Here is a 22,123-nt window from a genome sequence, read left to right as displayed (position 1 = left end):
ATATATATATATATATATATATATATATATATATATATCAGGAGGCTTTTTCTTTTAACTTTACAGGATACTTTGCTTCACAAAAGCATTCAAATAGTAATTTTCTGGTTCATTTAAAATTCAATATGATCTGCAAAAGGTATTAAAAGTGACACTATTGTTGCATCAAATGAGATTTGTCTAGATGCTTAATTTCCAGCAAGAAGAAAAGTTCCCAGCTCCTGGAATAGTGATGGTCCATTGGTGGGTGAAACAGCTTGAAAACATGGTGAAGCAACTTCCTAACAAATTTGTAAAGTAATATTATAAGTAATAACTGTTTTTTAATCATAGAACCATCTACAGAGTGCTTTTTTGAGATTATTGCCCTTTATGAGTAAGAAATGTGAAGTTCAGTATGGTTAAGGAAGTTGCCCAAGACCACACAGCTAGTAAATGGCTACTCAGGGATGTAAACCTGAGTCAGAGTTATTTCCATCAACAGAATACTACACAGTAGGTAGCTTAAACGATGGGAATTTATTTTCTCACTGGTCTGGAAGCTAGAAGTATAAGATCAAGATATTGGCAAGTTTGGTCTCTCCTGAGGCCTTTGTCCTTGGCTTCCAGACAGCCACCTTCTCAGTGTGTCCTCACATGGCCTTTCCTCTGTGTGCACACTCCTGGCATCTCTCGTACCAGCCCTATTCTATTTGGGCCCCACTGTAATGACCTCACTTAACCTTAATTACCACCATAAAGGACCTATCTCCACATACAGTCACATTGAGGGTGAGGATTTCAACATATGGGTTTTAGGGGGACACAATTCAGTGCATAACACCCCCCGAAGAGGCTTAGTCTAGGGTGCAATGGGGTCAGACTGGCCAAACATGCACAGGGGAGCAAGACAGCCTGGTTGGTGGGAACATCCTACCTGAGCTGTGCCCTGAGGAGCATAAAGCAGGTCTCAGGGATGGGGGCCTCCATCAGAAAGCCTGGGGTGCTTTCCTTGGCCTCTCATCACTGCTCACTATGATGCATCTGGGTTTGCTTCTGGGTGGGAGAAGTGAGGTGGGCAAGACTCCTGCAGAGGCCTGAAGGTGGTGGCTTGAAACACACTTCTTCAATTTACCCTCTTTGTGTCTTATGCAGACTTCTTCAGACTTTCACTCTGATGACCGAGAACCCTGAGGTGGCTTATGCAAACCAAGATGCTGTCTGGTCCAAGTTTAATAGTATCTTCTTCACAATCTCTGGCCTTGTCCACTATGCACCAGTGTTCAGAGACTATGTCTTCCAGGCACTGGAGGAGTTCTACCAGGACAATGTACTCTACCTGGAGCTCAGAGCCATGCTGTTCCCGGTGAGCCCACCTCTCCTCTCCTCTGCTCTGGCTTGACTTTCAGATGTTACCTTGTAGGTCTTCACAGGCTCCCAATTCCAGTATTGGGATAGGGACTGGATGCTGCCTTCATCTCAAAGGGGACATGTGTCCTTCCAGGGATGACCATGAGCAAGGAAACCTGAACTGTACTTGGCTGGCTCCCACAAAATTATGACCTTCACCCTCACTGCCCTTTTACCCCATCTTCTCTCATGATCTCCACTTCTCCCCTTCTCCCCTTCTCCCGGATACACAGTGCCTCCCAGTTGCTCAACGTTTCCTGCCCTTGGGCTCTGAGCAGTGCCTCATGCCTGGACCTTTCTTGCCCTGTCTCCTTTCATATCAAAATTTAGCTTCCCAGAGTCCCTCAGGATCATGCTCTTGGTACTGGGACAGCTATTGGGTCTGGCAATTGGATCACCCTGGTAGCCTGGGGAGAACGGATTGCTGTGCGAGGGTCACCCAGTGAAAGAGGTGGGGATGGAGGCTGGGAGAGTAGGGAGACCACAGGTATGAGATGACAAGGCCACAGGCACAGTAGCAACGATGAGGAAGATCTCGTGTGCTGGAGGAGGAATCTAGAGGTTTTACTGACTAACTCTGGTGGTGAGGACTCTACTGCAACTGGCTGGTATTCAACTTGGGTTGTCTGGTGGTGACATTGATGGTGACATTGGGGATATAAGAGGAGGGGCTGGATGGGAAGGGAGAAATGGTTTTAAACCTGTAGAATGGAGGTGCTATGAGACATCCCTATGAAGATGTCCAGGAAGTTGCTGAATATATGACTTTGGAACCCAGAGGAGAGAGGGTTCTAGCCTGGAAATACATGTTTGACATTTGTCTGCAGAAAGGTAATCTTTAAAACTGTGAAAGGGATGAGGTTCCCACAGAAGCTGCGAGATGAGAGGAGGAGTGGGCCTGGAAGGGGGCCCTGCACACAGACATCCGATGAAAAGTTCATGAAGTGGACTCAGAAGGAGCTGTTCTAAAAGTAGGAGACAGCTAGGATGGCTTCCACAATAGGGGAGGCCTCACTCAGGAGAGCAGCCCCAGGCGATCAGATGCTCCCAGACCATTCCTCTGGGATATCTGTTAGAGAGAACTTCCCTGAGGACTCTTTGTGGGAAGGATTTGGGTATTGTGGGAATGGGAAGGATTTCTGAATCCTCACAAACATTGGAGATGGTTAAAGATTCTAAGGCGCTTGGGGAAAGTAACCTTTGTATAGAGCTCTCCCCTATATTGTATCCTAACTAGTCTGTTCATTCACTGAAATATTTATTGAGCGCATCAACACCTTGGTGACTGACCTTCAAGTTTGTGGCAAGGCCCTCAGGATGGCATTATTTTGGCTTTGTTACCATATTCCATGGTCTTTATAGGTTCAGAAATTGTATTGTTTGTACAGTCAGAAGTGATAGAGCTCCAGAGGACTGACACACATTGACCAAGTTCATAAGAGACAGATGTATAAACAAGAAAGGCAGAATGCTGTTTTTTGGAGAAAAATCAATCAGACCAGACACTTAGAGCTTCTTGATTGGTAAGTTCTCTCCTTGAAGGCAAATTGTAGCCTTTTCTAAAGCCAAATTATAGCCAGAAATGTGTTGTTGAACCAGAGCCCTCATAAGCCTGGTCACTGAGCTCTGAGAATTTACGGGAGTCCATGACAGTGTTCTTAACCTTGAGAAAAATCCAATGAATTCCCTGGGGGGGGGGGGGGGGGGGGGGGAAAGTGCTCGAATAAGTTGACTTTATTGAAGACAGTGTTTTCTTTTTCTTTTTTAATGTTTTTTGTTGTTGTTTTTTTTTTGTTTTTGTTTTTGTTTTTGAGAGAGAGAGAGAAAGATAGAGAACACACATGAGCAGGGGAGGTGCAGAGAGAGAGGGAGACACAGAATCCAAAGCAGGCTCTAGGCTCTGAGCTGTTAGCACAGAGCCCAACACGGGGCTCGAACCCATGAACTGTGAGACGGTTCTCACAGTCTGACTGAGAGACTGACTGAGCCGCCTGGGCATCCTGAAGACAGTGTTTTCACATGTATGCCTATGTATCTATGAAACTTTCTAGGAAACAACATAATGTACAGATTGTGATATTTTTGCATTCTAAAATTTTTTAAAAATTCTCTGTGGGATTCCTAAACTGACTTTACTACCCCTAGTTTGATTTAAAGTGTTCAAGGACTTTCTAATGAAGGATTTACGTGTCCCAAGAACCAGTAATTCCAGTTTGTGGGTCAGGGCTCCCTTTCCCTTCTTCTGAGACAAAGCTTCCTCAAGGCTCAACTCTCCCAACTGACCCACCTTTTCCCTTAGTTATGTTAATACCCTCCTTGAGGTTAGCTCAAGGCCAGGCCCTGGAGGGTCCTGGTGAGCTGGCTCTCAAGTAAGGGTGCCTATCTCCCCCAGGATCTGACGTTTGTTTGATAGTTAAAGCTTTAAGCACAGTTCTTGGGAAGTGGGAATGGGGCTGACCTTTGTCCCTCAGTAGAGCTTCCATTGGTTTTGGGAGCAGAGTACACAAATGATCCTTTTCCAGGAAGAGAGAGTGTCCAACAACCTCTTAAGAGAAGAATTTCTGTAAGAGATGAGCTGGCCCTGGGCCTGGCCTAGGTAAGGTGAAAGAAACTGCGCTTCCTGGAACAATTTATTCCCATGTTTTTTGACTAGGAAATCGTTCTGTCTCCAAGCATGCACTCCCCACCTGCCCCCCATCTAAGCCCCTCCTCCTGTCTGGGTCCCACTTAGGCTGGTTTGTAGGTTGGCCAATCCCTCCTTCACTCCCTTCCCAGGACTGTGTCAGTCCATATGTCCCCTCTTTGTCTCCTGGTCATGCGGGTATTCAGCACTGAGCAGTTGTTGCCTCGTTATTTATGTCAGATCATGAGATATTTCAGACTGGCACCACATCTTATATTGCCAAGAGGCACCAAGAGTGATAATCATGCTTGTTGGTTGTGGTCCTCAAACTTGGCTGTTCATATGAATAATTCAGAGGTGCTCTTTTTTTTTTTTTTTTGTAACGTTTATTTATTTTTTTGGGACAGAGAGAGACAGAGCATGAACGGGGGAGGGGCAGAGAGAGAGGGAGACACAGAATCAGAAACAGGCTCCAGGCTCTGAGCCATCAGCCCAGAGCCCAACGCGGGGCTCGAACTCACGGACCGCGAGATCGTGACCTGGCTGAAGTCGGACGCTTAACCGACTGCGCCACCCAGGCGCCCCCAGAGGTGCTCTTTAAAATTCGTGTTTGGACCCTGACCTCCCAGGGTTCTAATTCTGTGCTCTTGGGTAGGACCAGGAAGCTACAAAATCAACTAGCCTCTTCCTCTCCTCCCGGTGATTCTAATGCAGATGGTCTGACCCAGACCACACTTTGAGAAAAGGCCTTCTTTGCCTTGACCTTTACAAAGCACTTGAGGTGCATAGCAAGGTTGCATTTTACAGATGTGGAAACTGAGGCTTGGAAAAGCCAGAGTTTGACCAAGATCACGTTGGTGACTTGATTGGTGACTGGATAGATGCCAGGGTGCTGGACTTGAGCACTAAGGCAGCCAGGCTTCATCTCAAAAGGAGCCCCAGAGAAGGCATTCCGCTGTAAATCTCATCCTTCGGTAGGGAAAAGAGAGTCCCTAGGATTGGCTGAGCTGATGATTCACCTAGACTGCTGTTGGCCCCTGCTGGGAGCCAGGGGCGGGGGTTGCTTCCTGTTGGGCCATTCCTACAGTTTTCTCAGCGTGGGGCATGGGGGAGGTAGCCCGTCAAATCCTGGTGGAGCCCTGGGCTCCTTAGGGGGTGGAGGGAAAAGGAGGGAGGGGGGAAACTGTGGAGGGTTTGGGTCTTGGTCGGTTTGAGGGCTGTGACTTTCATCTTGAGCCCGATGGAGAAGCATTTAGGGGAAGATGCTGAGCAATTGGAGGGAGCAGTTTCCTGCTCCATTGCTCCCCCTTTTCTGAGGGGGTATTTTCTCCTTACCATGCTGAGTGAGCTCCAGGACATTTAACTTGGGGACCCTGCCTCGCTCCTAACCTCTCTTCCCACTCCGCCCACCCCCCACCATCCTAGAAGGTGGAAGGCTGCTGGGATTTGGGATTCTGGAGAGGCTGAGGGGGATGGGATGTGACCATTTGTTCTGCTCTGACCCTGGAACAAAGGCCTCTTGCAATAGAGAGTCTATGCCTTAATGCCCCCCATTAGCCAGAGTAGGGGGAGCCATCAACACATTAACAACTAAAAACCGTCTGCACTGGAATTCTTTTGCTGAGCCGCACAACCTCCCCCTTCTTGCTAGTGGGGCTAATTCAGGGCCTGGGATGATGTTGATGGACTATCCTGGCTGCTCAGCCTCCTATTGTGTTACTAATGCTTGATAACAAAGGCTACTTGCCTTTAGCAACAGTTGCTAGGCGGGTCTTATCTCCTGGGCTCCAGTCCCTTCCCCCACGGCCAGAATCTGAGGCCCAGACTGGGTCCTGGCGAGTCCTCAGAGTGGAGCTCTTATAAGACCCCAGAGGATTATCAACAGGAGATTGCCCTGCTGGTACTTATTGACAGGGGGTCTTGGGAGAGAGACAGGCAGTGGCAGAGAACCCACGATGGTTGTTCCCAGATGTTTTCTTGGATGCTGTCACTTGTATAACAAACATTACTGGCACTTCTACCCATCCCACCCGCCCCCGCCCCCCAAGGTTTTTCCTGGATTTTTGGCAGAGCCTCCACTGAAAATTCCACCTGGCTTGCTGCTGAAGTGACCCCTGTTTCGTGTTACTGGTATAACTGCAAGAATACTGACGATCGAGACTGGAGGGACCCTCTTAACTGCTCTCCTTTATAATAGCATTTATCCTACTATGCTGTATTCATGCTGTTTACTTCAAATCCACAAAATGGTAGATCTTAACCCCAGCTGTACATTATACATTAGAATCACCTGAGGAGGTTAAAAACAAACAAACAAACAAACAAACAAACAAACCACCCCAGAGGTTCTACCCCAGAGATTCTGATTTAATTAGTCTGGGGTGAGACCCAAGCATTTCCCTCTCCCTAGGTGGTTCTAAAGTGCAGCCAGAGCTGAGACATTGAGCCCCCCTAACTGTCACTATCACAGAAAGGGAAAGATGGGCTGCTGTGATGACTGGAGACACTCAGGGTCAGCAAGATTCTGAAACTCAGCAGACCTCCAGCCCTCACTCCCACTGTGGAGTATGACTCAGTTTCTTAAGCTTTCTGAGCCTCAAAATCCTCATCTGTAAAATGAGAACTACCTAGGGGCGCCTGGGTGGCTCAGTCGGTTAGGCGGCCGACTTCGGCTCAGGTCATGATCTCGCGGTCCGTGAGTTCGAGCCCCGTGTCGGGCTCTGTGCTGACAGCTCAGAGCCTGGAGCCTGTTTCAGATTCTGTGTCTCCCTCTCTCTGACCCTCCCCTGTTCATGCTCTGTCTCTCTCTGTCTCAAAAATAAATAAACGTTAAAAAAAATTAAAAAAAAAAAAGAGAGAACTACCTAATGTTGTAGTTTTGAGGATTAAATGAGATGATGACATGAAAGTGTGGGCATATGCTTGGCACATAGTAGCTGAGTAAATGGCTGGTAAATGAATGGTGCTCTAGTAACTCATCTTTCTAGGATAACTGCAGATTTTGGGTTGTTTTTCTACATCTGGTGATGATAATAAGATTGATGCTAATAATATTATTAATAGTTATCATTTCCTTTTTTTTTTAAGTTTTTATGTAGTCTTTACACCCAATGAGGGGCTCAAACTCATGATCCCAATATCAAGAGCATGCTCTTCTGAGACAGACAGGCACCCAATAGTTATAAATTCTTTTCTTTCTTTCTTTCTTTTTCTTTCTTTCTTTCTTTCTTTCTTTCTTTCTTTCTTTCTTCGAGAGAGAGAGAGAGAGAGACAGCATCCCAACCAGGATCTGTGCTGTCAGTGTGGAGCCCATTGTGCCCAGTGTTCGTGGGGCTCCAACCCACGAACCGTGAGATCATTGCCTGAGCCCAAATCAAGAGTTGGACGCTTAGCCAAGTGAGCCACCCAGGTGCCCTCCTCCTTTTTTATTCTTTTTATTTTTTCTGAGTTGTTATCATTTCTAAGTGCTTTACAAATATTAACTCATCTGATCCTTGCAACGATCCTATGAGGTATAATTGGCTGGGGCAGATTGTATCTCCACTGTGAGCCTAAACCCAGAAGGCTGCCCAGAATCCCCTAACCAGCTGTGAACTTTCCTCCAGTACCATGCTTCATAGCAATGTTCTAATCAGTCTAGCTGTGAGGCCGGGAGGAGTTGCAGGTCTCCCCCTGAAAAGGGTCTCTTGCTCCTTGAAATAGGGGTGCTCTTGAACATTCAGATCCTGTCCTAGGTGCTTCCACAAAGCCTGCAGATTCTTGGCTGGAGGCCAGAAGCCCAAGAACACAAGGCACAGGCGGCCCTGGTGGTGATTTACTGAGGCACCAAGAGACCAGGGGCTTCTGTATCTGCCGCCCCAGGAGCCAGATTCCATCTTTGTGGCTTTCCATGCTATGGGAACTAGCAGTGGGATTGGAACCCTGCAAGGCAGGGGTCCCAGATTCTCCAGCAATAAGTACTGCAATGATAGAATTGATGGCTTGGAACTGCTGCCATAGGCAAACCCCCACCAAGCCTCTGGTTGTATCATTTGCATATCTGTACATCCTTGTTTAGTATGCCAAGGATCTTCTTGTAGACAGAATTGTCATTTGTTGATTTTTCTAAAAGGTTCTTTTGTCTCCCTTCTGTTCTGCTGGCACTACCACCCCTCCAACATCCATCTATTTATCCATTCTCCAAAGCATGCTGCCTGGGGCTGAGTAGTTTTGAAACTCCAAGTGGACAGTGCTCTTCCTCAGTTAATGCTTATTTATGGAGCTCCTTCTCTGGTGCTAAAGGAGGGGAGGTGGGAAGACCCAGATGACCTGGATCCTGCCCTCAGTGGCCTGCAATCCAGATGGGCTGTGTGGGCACATGACTCAGTAATGACACAGCAGTCAAGGCACAGTGAAGAATTATGTTCTTCCCTTCTGCAAATCAGCTGGGTAAGGCCAAGACAGCTTCAGGTATCAGTTCTGGGATGGATTAATGCAATTGTTCTCAAACTTTTACACTCAAAAATTTTGGAGGATCCCAAAAAGTTTTTGTTTATGTGGATATTATCTACTATATCTTGTATAATATAGCCTTCATTAGAAATTAAAACTGAGAACTTTCCAAAACACAAGCCTACATAAGCACACAATCCATTATTTGTCAGACTAATATTGTCACACATGATGCAACCTCTGGAAAATTCTGCATATTCAGGAGAGAATGAGAATGTAAAAGACAAATCTTAAATTTAAATCTTAAAATTTTTATGAGGAGAGTTTTTGATTTTGCAGATTGCCTGTAAAAGTCTAGGAGACCCACAGGGGCTCCCTGACCACACTTTGGGAACTGCTGGGGTACAGCATATAAGCTCTTTCAGCATCAAAGATTTGAAGATTCTAACAGAGTGCCTGGAAGTCTGTTGAAGCCTTGATCAGTGACAGGAAGAATTCTCTTTTTACAAATCTCTGGTGAAGGGGCGCCTGGGTTGCTCCATTGGTTGAGGCTTTGAGCGTCTGACTTTGGCTCAGGTAATGATCTTGCAGTTCGTGAGTTTGAGCCCCACATCAGGTTCTGTGCTGACAGCTCAGAGCCTGGAGCCTGCTTTGGATTCTGTGTCTCCCTCTTTCTCTGCCTCTTCCCCACTTGTGCACTCTCTCTCTCTCAAAAAATGAATAAACATTAAAAAAAATTTTAATAAAAAATATCTGATGAAGTAGGAAAGAACAAAAATAACTTTTTCTTTACTCTCTTAAGGTTCTGTTTTTGGGGCCTTCAAGTTAAACTGGCAAAAGCCATATTAACAGGAGAAAAGGCATACACATTTTATTTGATGTTAATATTTAATTTTTATGTGCATGGAGACCTTTGTAGAAAAAAGTGAAGACCCAAAGAAGTGGGTAGAACAGGTGCTTATACACTGTTTTAACAAGTGGCGATAATTTGTGGAGAAATGACAAGGCAATAGGTTTGGGTTTCTGGGGCAGTAAATTGTGGGATAGTAAATATATAGGGGAGACTAATAGAAGATAAGAGTTATGTTAGTAAGGTTTGTTTGTGCAGACCCATCTCAGAACAGCCCTTCTGTCTCCAATGATAAGGGTCGTTTTCCTGGTGTGGAAGATGAAAGGGGGAACTTGCACCAACAGAAGTTTATGTCCTTTTAGGCAGATAGGAGGAGAGCAAAGATCTCTGTTTGCTGCTTAATTGCCTTCCACTCAAAATAATTCTTATGCTGGGGCGCCTGCGTGTCCGTTAAACATCCAAGTTCTTCTCAGGTCATGATCTCACAGTTCTTGAATTCGAGCCCCACATCAGGCTCTGTGCTGACAGCTCAGAGCCTGGAGACTGCTTTGGATTCTGTGTTTCCCTCTCTCTCTGCCCCTCCCCTGCTCACACTCTGTCTCTCTCTCTCAAAAATAAATAAACATTAAAAAAATTTTTAATTATTATGCAAAAGTGGCATATTTTAGGGTGGCATGGTCTGATCCCCTTCAGTAAATAATAATAATAATAATAATAATAATAATAATAGGTTATACTAGATACTGAGCTAGCAGTACCTAAAATTCTCTCCTCTGGAAAGTTCTGGCAGCCTTAACATTCAGTAAGCACTGTTGTCCATTCCTAGACCATGCAATCAGGGAAGATACACCTTCCAATAGTTGAGCCCAGAGATTGTGTGAGAGGCCAGGCTTCCCTGGGGCATCAGCAGAGGAAACCAAAGAGCCAAGGCCAAAGGGGCCAAGAGAAAGGGCTGGAAACAGCTGCCTGTTCACCCCACTTCCCCCAACCCAGGCAGCAGAACAGACACCCCCCCCCCCCCCCACCCCCACCCTCAATCCAGAGATGAAAGAACAAAAAAGCTGCTTTGTGTGTCTGGGGAGAAGAGGAGGCTGTCCTGCAACAGAAGGTGGCACCTGCGGGGTGCAGCTAAGAGGGAAAGTGGAGGTGCCCCCGGCTGGCAAGGGTGCTGTGAGGCAAGGGACCTGTGGGAAAGGAGAAAAGGGTCCTGGAGAGCACCCAGCTCCTAGGATGCCAGGATACAAGAATTGACCCCAGTGAGGAGAAAGGATTCCTCTCCATTAGGTGGTGAGATAGTCCGAGGCTCCCACTCTGCCTCTCAGCCTCTGCTCCCTGCACCCTGGTGGGCTCTCGCTCTGTGTGGAACCATTGCTTCCTACACCAGGACACTAGCAATCCTTTCACCAGCGGGGCCGCTGCTTGGCTTGCTTGCAGAGCGGGCTTCTCAGTTTCTGGCATATCAAATCCCCCTTGCCTTTCCAAGCCCGACCTCACCGCCATGTCCCCTGGAAAGCTTCTCTGATCCTATCCAGTTAAAAGGAGACCTTTTTCCTCTGAGATCCCATAAACCTCTATTTAGCACTTAATTCTTCCTCTTTGTATTAAAAAAAGGAATAGAGGGGCGCCTGGGTGGCTCAGTCGGTTAAGCGGCCGACTTCAGCTCAGGTCACGATCTCGCGGTCAGTGAGTTCGAGCCCCGCGTCGGGCTCTGGGCTGATGGCTCAGAGCCTGGAGCCTGCTTCCGATTCTGTGTCTCCCTCTCTCTCTGCCCCTCCCCCATTCATGCTCTGTCTCTCTCTGTCTCAAAAATAAATAAAACGTTAACAAAAAAAAAAAAAATTAAAAAAAGGAATAGAGTCTGTCTGCACTAAATTAGAAACTCCTTAAGGGCCGGCATCTTGTCTCACTCACATTTGTTTACCCCTTCCAATGCCTAGCCTGGTTCCTTGTACACTGCGCGTTTTTAATTGATGTTCGTGGAAATACCTTCTGCATATTATTTCTTCCCATCCTCCTTTGCCCCACAACCTCTTTGGAAACCCTTGCATCCTGTCCTGAATCCTGACCTGCCAATTTGTGCAGGGGTGAGAGCTGACCCAGTAACAGGAGAGGGCAGAGGGAGCGGCAGGGGCCATGTCATTGCTCCAACCCCCTCCATCCTGTCACCATGGGCTTGGTGTGGCCCAACCTGCCAAGTGGGCACTTTGGACTTCTTTATACCCCTGTCCTCTCCACTGTGTCTTTCTACTTTGTCTTTACCCACTTTGTCCAATCCTGGCTCTTCTCACTCTGCCCCTAACCATGTCCACCTGAGGGGACATCCCACCTAAGAGTGGGAGAATGGGAAGATAAAGTAGGTCCTTGTTCTCCTCTTTTTGGCTGTCCTCTCCCCAGCTGACCTGTTCTTCATTCTTTACACAAATACCTTTCTTTTTTTTTTTTTTAATTTTTTTTTTTCAACCTTTATTTATCTTTGGGACAGAGAGAGACAGAGCATGAACGGGGGAGGGGCAGAGAGAGGGAGACACAGAATCGGAAACAGGCTCCAGGCTCTGAGCCATCAGCCCAGAGCCTGACGCGGGGCTCGAACTCACGGACTGCGAGATCATGACCTGGCTGAAGTCGGATGCTTAACCAACTGCGCCACCCAGGCGCCCCTACACAAATACCTTTTGAGCACCTACCATGTGCCAGGCACTGTTACAGATGCAAGGACCCAGCAATGAATGAGACAGGCAGACACCCCAGCTTTGTGGTATTCAAGAGCATTATCCCAGACATGACTAGGACTTCTGATAAGTGTCAGAAGCTGTTGAAGGCACTGGACAAGGAAATTGTAGAGATTTAGAGATTATTGGCAATGGGAATGAAGTTTTGCTCACCTCTGATGTCTGACCAGGACCATGCTTCCCTCTCAGGTGTATGAACTGAATGGGACTGTCCATAGCCAAGAGTGGTCAGTGAAGACTTACAGAGAAGTGGCTTGTATGTTTGCAGAAAAGCATCCTGGATTTATTGGAATGAAAATCATTTATTCGGATCACAGGTGAGAGAGAACACGGCTGAAGCTGCAGGATTTGGGAGAACAGGATGCAGGCAGAGCTACTAGACTTGGAAGGGAAGGGGAGGAGAAAGGGAGAAAGAGGGAGGCTGGGAGGCCGGCTTCAGAGACCCACCCTCCATGCCAAAGAGCCATGGCTTTGGCATGCATGTTCCTGCATGAGAGCAAAAACCTATCTCTGAAGTCACTTCTAGTTTGAATCTTCACAACCAGACTGAAATGAAGAAGTGTGGCAATTTTCCAAATAATTCTAGGCCTTGACCTCATGTCGGCCTGGGTGATTCAGTTATGGGTATGTTTTTGCCAGTATGTTCAGATAACTGGCCTATTTCTTTGTTTCAGTTGGCTGGTGGGGTTCTGCTTCATGTCAACCATGTGCTGTCCCTGGCTGTGTAGTTGGCCTTGATTGGTGACCCAGCCCTGAGTGACAGCTATCTCAGAGTCTGTGTGTGGATGTGTGACCTGGCAGTGAGAACAAGGACCCACTCTTTCTCCAAGCAAGCACAGAAAGCTTTAGAGCTTAGTTTCCCTTCTTAGTTTTATCCAAGGAAGGCTCTCTGTCAAAGGCAGGCCTGTGTAAGGACTGTGACCCACCTGCGGGGCTGGAGATGCAGGGGTGGCAAACAGATGGGGATCTGGGCAAACAGAAGTCAGTGCTTGGGGAGGGGCAGCTCAGCCCTAGAGGTTGGGCTCTGGATGGCAGTCATACTCCTCCCCGCCCCATTTCCCCTGAATCCCCTTCACCATTTGTGAGAACAGAGGCCTGCACCTGTGTGCTAGTCGGCCAGGGTGGAGCTTGCGGGCTGGGGCCCCACTGGTTCCCCTCAGAGGCTCTCTGGGGACCAGTGGCAGGAGGGTGTGAGGGCTGGGTTGCAGGTGGTAAATCCTCCTGTGATCCCTTAGAGGATCTGCAGGAGGGGGAGGCTCTGCAGGAGAGGGAATGGGCAGGCATAGGGAGGGGGCAAGAGAAATGTAGGCCCATAGAACTGAGGAACAAGTGAGCCAGCTGCTGTGCAGAGACCTTTGTCCTGTCTCAGAGTTGTGCCAGACTTTTCTTTTGGTGCTTCTGTTGTGCTGCTTGCCTCACCCCTATCCTGGGCTTGAACAGAGAGGGTACAGACAGAAGTAAGACAGTTTGCTTACATGGTTTCTGGAGTGCCCAGGGCCTTGCTGATTCAGCTGGAGGGAGAGGACATACAGTTGCCAGGTCCAGCTGACTCGACAGGGAATTGGGCATTCATACAATTGGGAATTGTAGCATTTCACAGGTGTCCAGTGAACAGAGAGATGGCCTCTGTACTTCACCCATTCCAGGAGCCTTCGTCTCGGGGATGCAGGGCAAGTTTCGGACAAGACCTCTTTGCTTCATACAAATGTGGACAAATGAAACCTATCCCATGGGTCTCCTTTCCTCACTTGTTGTTCAGACACCAAAGTTTCCTCTAGAACCAGCTGGACTCCTCAAAAGGGTGGATTTGGGTGAAATATCTCTCAGATGTATCCCCTGGAAGGGATCACAACAGCATGGGCAGGATAGACTCATGTGCTGAGGGTCTGAGAAGTGGTTACTGAGTAATCTGGACTAGACCAGCCCCAGGCACTGGGGGAGCTGCTCCGGGGTACGGGGTCCCCCCGGGGTACATAGGTCTGCCAACACCAAGTCACACTGTCTCCTATGCTTTTCTCTGTCTCTCCCACAGAGTCAAAAATGTGTCCTTCATCATGAAATCCATCCAAACAGCCATGACGCTCCGAACCATGTTCCCCAGGATGGTGGCAGGGTTTGACCTGGTAACAGACCCTACACAACAAAGCTGTCTGAGAGCAGGGCCCAGCAGGCAGCTCTTTGTGAAGGCCCTGGCAGCATGCACTGAAACCTTCTGCAGAGGCTCAGGCTGACAACCACAGGCCTGGCCAGGGTTTAGCACTGACCTTGTTGTAGGGGCCTGCAGGAGGATGATAGTCACAAGAGAAAGGAGAGCAGACAGGGCCAAAAGCCTGAAAAGGGGAGTTCCAGAATAAGGAAGGCATTCAATGAGGTTGGGTAGTAATGGTGGGCTCATTTCCATTTCCCTGCCCTCCATCCTCTTTCTAGCACATGTGGCCTACCTACACCTGCCTCTTAAAACTATAGCACATAGAGGGTGGTCTGGAAGCAGAGATGGGTCTAGCCCTGGGCAAAACTGTCAAGGATGGGAAAGGTGTCCTCTGTCCCTTTATCCATTTGCTTCCTCAGCTATTTTTAAAGCTGCATGTCCATAGTGGTGTCACTGCCTTGACCACCGCCAACCCCCCGCCCCCTCCCAAATCAAAGCCATAGCTGAGTTCTGATAGCCAGGGCACACTTCCTAGGTGGCAACTCATCAGTCTCATTAAGGAAGCTAAATTAGTTTGAATAAACTGGCTAAAAGGCACTCCTGACTCCCTCTTATAGGGAGGGAGTATATCTGTACATTTTACCTGAAACTGGGCTTAAGCTTTTGCTTTCAGAACATCCAGAGCTCAAAGGAGTGGATTTCAAGGAATCATTTTGTTTGTACTGGGATGCCTTCCTGGGATCTCTGGGGGGTGCTCAAGGATCTAGCCTCTCCAGAAAGGGGCAGAAGTTCCTCCCATCTCACCTTTCCCCTCTGTGTGCAGCCCTGACAAAGGGGGCTGAGAAGAAGAGCCTCTAGTATAGAACTTCCAGAACAGTTCATTCAAGGACTGTAATGGACAAGTTCTAGAGGGAAATTGGGGTAGGAAGGGGGGGGTAGATAGTTGTTCAAAGAGTCTACTTGCAAGTTCCAACTCTCTTTCAAGCCTGCACTCCATTCCACTACATTGAATACCTGTATTTGGCTTATTATAAAAATGTTCCATTGCCCCCCAACAAATTATAATAGGCATTCTGAAGGAGGTACCCATTTTATCCTAAGGCACCCTTACTCTTGGCATGCAGCTACAAGCCCTGGGGATATGTGTGGTTTAGTTTGAAAAGCGTAGTTTTGTTGTAGTTACAGCTGAGGCACTGAGTCACAGAGGGACCCTGCCAGGAAACTGACATGTCCAAGGACCCACAGGTAATGGGTGACAGCTGAGTCTGGAGCCTTCCTGATTCCTGGTCCAGGGCTCTTGTTCTCTCGCACTCTGTCTCCATTTTCTGTGGGTCTGTCAGTATCTCAATGTCTTGTTTTCTCTGTGTCTCTCTGTTGCTCTTGCTTTCTCCCTCACTCTCTGCCCACAGCAAGGAGTTCAGGGCTGAGCACAGGGACTTGGAAAGTGGTGTCAGAACACACGGTGGAAAGGGGTGGGAGGATACGAGATACAGCCTCTGACTGACTAAGCGGGGGGAATTATTTAGGGGTAATAATACACTTTCTTTTCTTTTCCAATTTTGCTGCTGGTCATTTTTAAAAGGCTATGTGACAATGGCCTCAAGTAGTAACGTCAGGTTATAAGGAAGAGTATTCACAGGCTATTGAGGGTACCATCAGCAAATTGAGGCATGGACCAATCAGACAGCTCCATGTCCCCTCCTCTCTGTCCTGCAGGTGGGGCATGAGGACACTGGCCACTCCTTGTATGACTACAAGGAGGCTTTGATGATTCCCACCTTGCATGGCGTTAAACTGCCTTACTTTTTCCATGCTGGAGAGACAGGTGAGCCATGTGGAGACAAGCAGGACAGAGGTGGGATGGATAGGAAAGCTCCTTATCATCACTCAAGAGAACTGATGGGATCCTGGGGCAGTATTGGTATTGTTGATAGTCATTTTATGGCACTTGTCCATTTCATATGGAGAAATATGTATTCCCCCTGGAGAAGGAATAACAATGATAATATAACAGTATCTGGCATTTTACATATATTATTTCTAATTCTCACCCCAGTCCTGCCAGGAAGGTGTTTTTATCCCAATATTATTTATTTTTTATATTTTAAACTGTACTTTATTTATTTTATTTTTTATTTTTTAAATGTTTTATTTATTTATTTTGAGAGAGAGAAAGAGAGCGTGGGTGAGCAGGGAAGGGACAGAGAGAGGGATAGAGAGAGAATCCCACACAGGCTCCACACTGTCAGCACAGAGCCCAATGCAGGGCTCAAACCCACGAACTGTGAGATCATGACCTGAACTGAAACCAAGAGTTGAACACTTAACCAACTAACCAATCTCTATCCCCATTTTATAGATGAAGAGCCCAAGGCTCCAAACATAGAGTACTTGGCCCAAGGGTAAAGAGCTAGTCTTTGGTGGAATTTGATTTTGAATTCTTTCTGATGATCTCCATTTTATAATCAAGTTGTGCTTAAGAGGTTAATTCACCTGTCCAAAGTCACACAAGGGTAAGTGGCAGAAAAGGGACTACAACCAGGCAACTAGGAGGCTCTGTCCACACTCATCAGTGCTGAAGAGGAGACCCCACCCAGCCCAGACAGCTTGACTACTATTGTTTATGAAATGCCATTAGCCCAGCCATGCCTTTGCTCCCTAAAGTTCACTCCACAGGTTCATAGGTCGTCTCTCAGAGCTTCCCATATTCCAGTCCTTAAAATATGTAAGTCCTAAGCAAAAGGAGTCCCAGATCATGGCTGCAATTTCAGGTTAAAATGAAGATTTGGGGGACTTAGATCAGGAGGAAATCTTGCTGCTACACCCCACCTGGTGTCCCTGAGTACTGTAGGCACCTGTCACCCTTAGAAGACCAAGGAGATAAGTGGAGAGCAGTGTGGGGGCTTGGATTTCACAACCAGGCTTAAACCTTGGTTTATCACACCATCTCTCAGAGGAAGGGTATGTGTGCCTTACTCTCTTATTTCCTGACACTTCAATCAATTTAGACCCAATTTAGATCAAAACTGTTCTAGGAAATTTGAAGAATTGTTTGTGGGGGATGGGGCAAGGGAGTAGGGGGATGTTAACCTTGAAGAGCTTGTGGTCTAGTTGGGAAAAATCATACTTACCTGTATGAAATCATTTCAGCAGTATGAAACACTGTAATAGGATCTAACCAAATTCCAAGACGAATGGCCCTAGGAGAGGATTTTGCCAGGAGCTGGGTATTTGATACCTGAGAGTAATGTTCTTATTTTTATTTATTTTATTTTTTTAAGTTTATTTATTTATTTTGAGAGAGAGAGACAGAATGTACATGTGAGGAGGGAAGGGGCAGAGAGAGAGAGAGAGAGAGAGAGAGAGAGAGAGGAGAGAGAGAGAAGGAGAGGGAGAATCCCAAGCAGGCTCTGTGCTGTCAGCACAGAACCTACCAACCATGAGATCATGACCTGAGCCAAAATCAAGAATTGGATGCTTAACTGACTGAGCCACCCAGGTGTCCCTAATGTTCTTATTTTTTAAAAGGAAGAAATCTTTGAAAAAAAAGTTCTGGATAGGAAACCAGTGAAAATCCACCTAAAACACATGCCCTAAAAAGTAATGGGAATTCTTGGATTTTATTCCTAACAGAACAGTGGAGTTTTCATATTTTATATGTGGGTCAGTTAGGATGCTTTTGGCTGCCAGGAATGGAATACACACATTCAATAGGTTTTACAACAAGGTCATCTGTTATTTCACATAATAAGCAACCTCTGCTGTTTTCATCAAGTTCAGGGTTTACCTTACTTGGTTGTCCATGAAGTCACATTCAGGTGAGACAAGATGTTTTCTCTAGGGTATCTTCTTTTATCAGGGAGGAAGCCCAAGATCTCCCCACCAATAACCTTCCAGGTCAGCATTAGGACTATCCTAGTTGCAAGGGAAGCTGGGGGAGTCAGGACCTGTCATTTTCACCCTCCAAAGAAAGCCCTGCTAGAAAGGAATGTACAATGGGGATGGCTGGTAAGTAGGCAGCCAACGCTATCTGCCACCACTTTGTCAGTACTGGTCATTGTGATCTGGCAATTGTCTTGCAATTGATATTGTTAAAGATATAAATTAAATAAGTACATACAAGTAACTATAGGGGCACCTGGGTGACTCAGTGTGTTAAGCGTCCAACTCTTGGTTTTGGCTCAGGTCATGATCTCATGGAGCCTGCTTGGGATTCTCTCTTTCCCCTTCTCTCTGCCCCTCCCCCACACTCTCTCTCTCTCTCTCTCTCTCTCTCTCCCCCTCAAAATAAATAAATAAACTTAAAATTTGTTTTTAATTATATTGAAAGAGTTTGCAACACATTGTTGTAAAAAATCATGAACAAAATTCCCAGAAAATAGCTCTGGAAACAAATAAAAAATGGAAAGAAAGAATATAGGCTGTGGATTCAGATAGACCAAGGTTTAAAACTGAGTCTTGCTACTTGAGTATGCTCCTTCAATTTACAAAGCCTATGTAAGTTTCAACTTCCTCATCTGTTACATACATACATAAAATAAAGGTTTGCCATACCTCCTCTCTTTTACCTCTCTTTAGCATTTTTATACGAAACTGTGTGTGTGTGTGTGTGTGTGTGTGTGTGTGTGTGTGAATGTTCTTTTACTTGCTTGGGGATCTGAAGCCTTTATCTGAGGATAGTCTATGGGCCAGATCCATCTGACTGGAGACTTCCCCTTTATCCACAGACTGGCAGGGTACTTCCATAGATAGAAACCTTCTGGTTGCTCTAATACTGAACTCTACCAGGATTGGCCATGGATTTGCTTTGACCAAACACCCAGCAGTCTGGGCTGACTCCTGGAAGAAGGACATCCCCATAGAAGTCTGTCCCATCTCCAACCAGGTATGCATGATCCATGGCACCAACCCAATACAATCTTTCTTTCCAACCTCAACCTCTGTTCTGATTCCCAAACTTTCCTGTATGATTTCTAGCTCCTGAGCTCACTTGTTTTCTATATTACTCTGCTGTCTCTCTCCCCTTAGTAAGTTATTTAGGAATGGCCCTTTGCCTAATCCATTCATAATGGCAGCAGTTGAGGCAACTGAGGCAGCAGTTGAGGGTCCCCAGTGGGGTGGAATTTGGGGCAAGTCTAAAAACAAAATTAAAGGGACATTGAGGAAGGCCAGTGAAGTAGGAGGGGCCATAGAATACTTTTGCTTTCACAGCTGCTTGAGGTTCTTTGTGCACCTGCCTCTCCTGCTGTGTTCCAGAGAGCTGCTCTCTGAGCCAGACCAAGAGAGAGACCAAATGTTTGTGAAGGTGAAGAATCTTGGAGAAAATTGGGAAGAGTATGAGGACTGGCTCTATTCCTTGTATTGTACCCAGAAGTCATCCCAATGTTTTTGGGTCAGAGTTTGTCTTTCTTCTTTGCTTCCTGTTGGGCAGGTTCTGAAACTGGTGTCTGACTTGAGAAACCATCCTGCTGCTGTTCTGATGGCCACTGGGTACCCCATGGTGATCAGTTCTGATGACCCAGCAGTCTTTGGTGCCAAAGGCTTGTCCTATGATTTCTATGAGGCCTTCATGGGTATTGGGGGAATGGCAGCTGATCTGAGGACACTCAAACAACTGGCCATGAACTCTATCAGGTGAGGGTCCTGTGTACTTCCCAGATCCCCAACTCCCTCTTCCACCTCACAACTTGTGTTTATCTCTAGTAGAGGTTTATGGCAGAAGCTTATAAGGTTTCTTTGGGTTTTCTCCACAACTCCTCTGTTTTGTTATTGCTCTCGGACTGGGGAGAAATGTGTTCTGCAAGCATCTGAGATCCCCTCATCTGTTTCCCAACCCTTTCTCCTGGGGCTGACCTAAGTGCCTTTTCTCCGCAGATTCAGCACCTTGATGGATATTGATAAAAAAGCTGCCATGAAAACCTGGGAGGAGAGATGGAATAAGTTTGTAGCTGACCTGGCCGGGAGGCCAAAGTGAGAAGACAGTCACTTATTACCCTATTCCTCTGCTTCCTTCTGTAAGCTGTTTTCACCTTCTGTCAATCATTCTTGAACCCACACCAGTATAGTTTCTACCTCCATTCCTTTATCAAAATTGACATCATGAAGGTCATCAATGGCCTCGACACTGATTATCCTCTCAGGAACACTTAAACATTCTACCAGACTCATCGTTTTGAAATATTCTTTTCTCTCAACCCCAGTGACATCAACGCTCTTGGTTTCCTCCTTTCTCTCTGGCCATTGCTTCTAGGGTCCCTTTGCCAGTTGCTCTTCTCTATCAGATTTCTGTGTTGGATTTCCTCAGGACTTAGTTTTGCCTCTCTTCTATTCATGTCTCTGCTTCTTCTCCTCTTCGTTTTCTCTTACTCTATAGTGTTTTCCTGGTAGTCTCATTCACTCCTTTGCTTTTAAATACTATTTATTTGCCGATGATCCCCAAATTTATTTATTTACTTGGATCCTTCACAAGAATCTCAGAAACCTACTATGTGCAATTCTCAATCTCTCCCTTTTAACCTTTTCCTGGTCTTTCCCATCTTGGCAAATGTCACCTCCATCCATTCTACCCAGGTGTTGAGAGCAGAAATTTTCAGTGAAATTGTTGATACTGCTCTCTCCCCTGTTCCCTGCATCAAAATGTATCTTGAATCCTCCATGCCTCTCTACCTGTGTTGCTATTGGCTGAGTTCAAACCACTATCACTTCTTGTCTGAGTTATAACGGTCTCTTAATTGAGCTCTCTTTCTTCTCTTTGACTTCATTTCATTTTTCACAGAGCAATGGCTTTTTAAAAATTAAATTAAATCAGGTTACACTGCTTACAACTCAGTGCTCTTAGAAAAATCCAAATGTTTCAACAGGGCATGTGGCATCCTGTTTAACCTGGATTCCTTTCAGCATCATCCTACCCCAGTCTCCCCCAGTGTACCAGACATTGGCCTCACTGGTCCTTTGTTCCTCAAATATCCCAAACCCTATGCTGCATCAGAGTCTTTTCTCATTCTTTCTGACTGGGATATTCTTTCTTTCCACTTTTGTCTGATTCCTGTTCACCCTTAAGGTTTCACATTTCATGTCATTGTCTCAGAAATGTTTCCTAGACCCCTAACCTATTAATATCTCTCATGGCACCTTGCTTTTTTCCTTCATGACTCTTAGCATAATTTGTAATTATATATTTATTTCTGTGTTGATAGTCTCCCTCCCACCAGACTGTAAGCTCCATGTGAGCAGGAGTAATGATTGTTTCATGTACATTGTGAACACAGAGCCTAGCTCCATGCCCCAAACCTAGTTAGTATTCAATAAAAGATGTGTTGAATGAATGGATATAACTGTATGCATTGAGCCAGTTGCTGAAGCAGGAGGGAACAGAGCAGAGTCTCCCCAAAAAAAGACCTCATGTGATCAAATTCTGGCTCATAGCCTAGTCTTCAGGAGAAAGAAGGCATGAAGCCATCCCTGTCTTCACTTGACTAAAGGATGTGGAGAAGGATCAAAAAATTCCTTAAAAGTCACAGATGGATTCAAATATATTCTTATCCATCAGCCATCACCTGATCTGAGTTCATAGGCAGCAGCCAACCATCCCTCCATTAGTAGTTTATCACTCTTTGGTTCATGACACTGGGAAAAGTCTTGTTGATTAGGGGTCCTCAACCACAGACTGGTACCCAGATGGAACAAGATGACCTTTAAGATCCTGTCTAATTCTGACAGTCTTTGATTTATTGCCTTAACCAATCCCAGTAGATAGCACATAGGTCCCAGCTCAACTGACTCACATTTAATAAATGGTGAAAATGGGAACTTAGCTGAATGGGCTTTTGTAGCAAGTTGCCATGACTACAGGGGTCTCCCAGGAGCATAAGGTCTCTGGCCTAGACTTGGTGTGATCACTGATTTGGCAAATTAAACCAGCTACAAGTCTTGTCTTCATGCTTGGTTCAATA

The 22,123-nt window shown here is 46.2% G+C and overlaps 1 protein-coding gene across 8 annotated transcripts in view; it reads left to right on the top strand.

Annotated features, from left to right (window-relative positions):
• Positions 1–22,123, top strand: part of ADA2 (adenosine deaminase 2) — a 37,886-nt gene that overhangs the window by 6,634 nt on the left and 9,129 nt on the right. For 5 of the 8 annotated variants that reach the window (XR_005786743.1, XR_005786744.1, XM_040462608.1 and 2 more), the window contains 7 exons: positions 1,135–1,345; positions 12,212–12,339; positions 14,055–14,145; positions 15,888–15,996; positions 18,899–19,056; positions 19,603–19,805; positions 20,046–20,141. Coding sequence is in view for 4 of the 8 variants with exons in the window: in XM_040462608.1 (XP_040318542.1) it covers positions 1,135–1,345; positions 12,212–12,339; positions 14,055–14,145; positions 15,888–15,996; positions 18,899–19,056; positions 19,603–19,805; positions 20,046–20,141 (996 nt within the window). In the remaining 4 variants the exon portion in view is untranslated. Of the gene's footprint in view, positions 1–1,134; positions 1,346–12,211; positions 12,340–14,054; positions 14,146–15,887; positions 15,997–18,898; positions 19,057–19,382; positions 19,477–19,602; positions 19,806–20,045; positions 21,084–22,123 lie in introns of those variants that run through there. The other 3 variants (XR_005786742.1, XR_005786741.1, XM_040462609.1) reach the window with 3 other exon arrangements.

The sequence above is a fragment of the Herpailurus yagouaroundi genome, unplaced genomic scaffold (genome assembly GCF_014898765.1).
Source record: "Herpailurus yagouaroundi ecotype Mexico unplaced genomic scaffold, PumYag 355, whole genome shotgun sequence".
NCBI classification, from domain to species: Eukaryota; Metazoa; Chordata; class Mammalia; order Carnivora; family Felidae; genus Herpailurus; species Herpailurus yagouaroundi.
The sequence above is the reverse complement of the archived record's forward strand: the minus strand, read 5'-3'. Positions and strand labels throughout refer to the sequence as shown.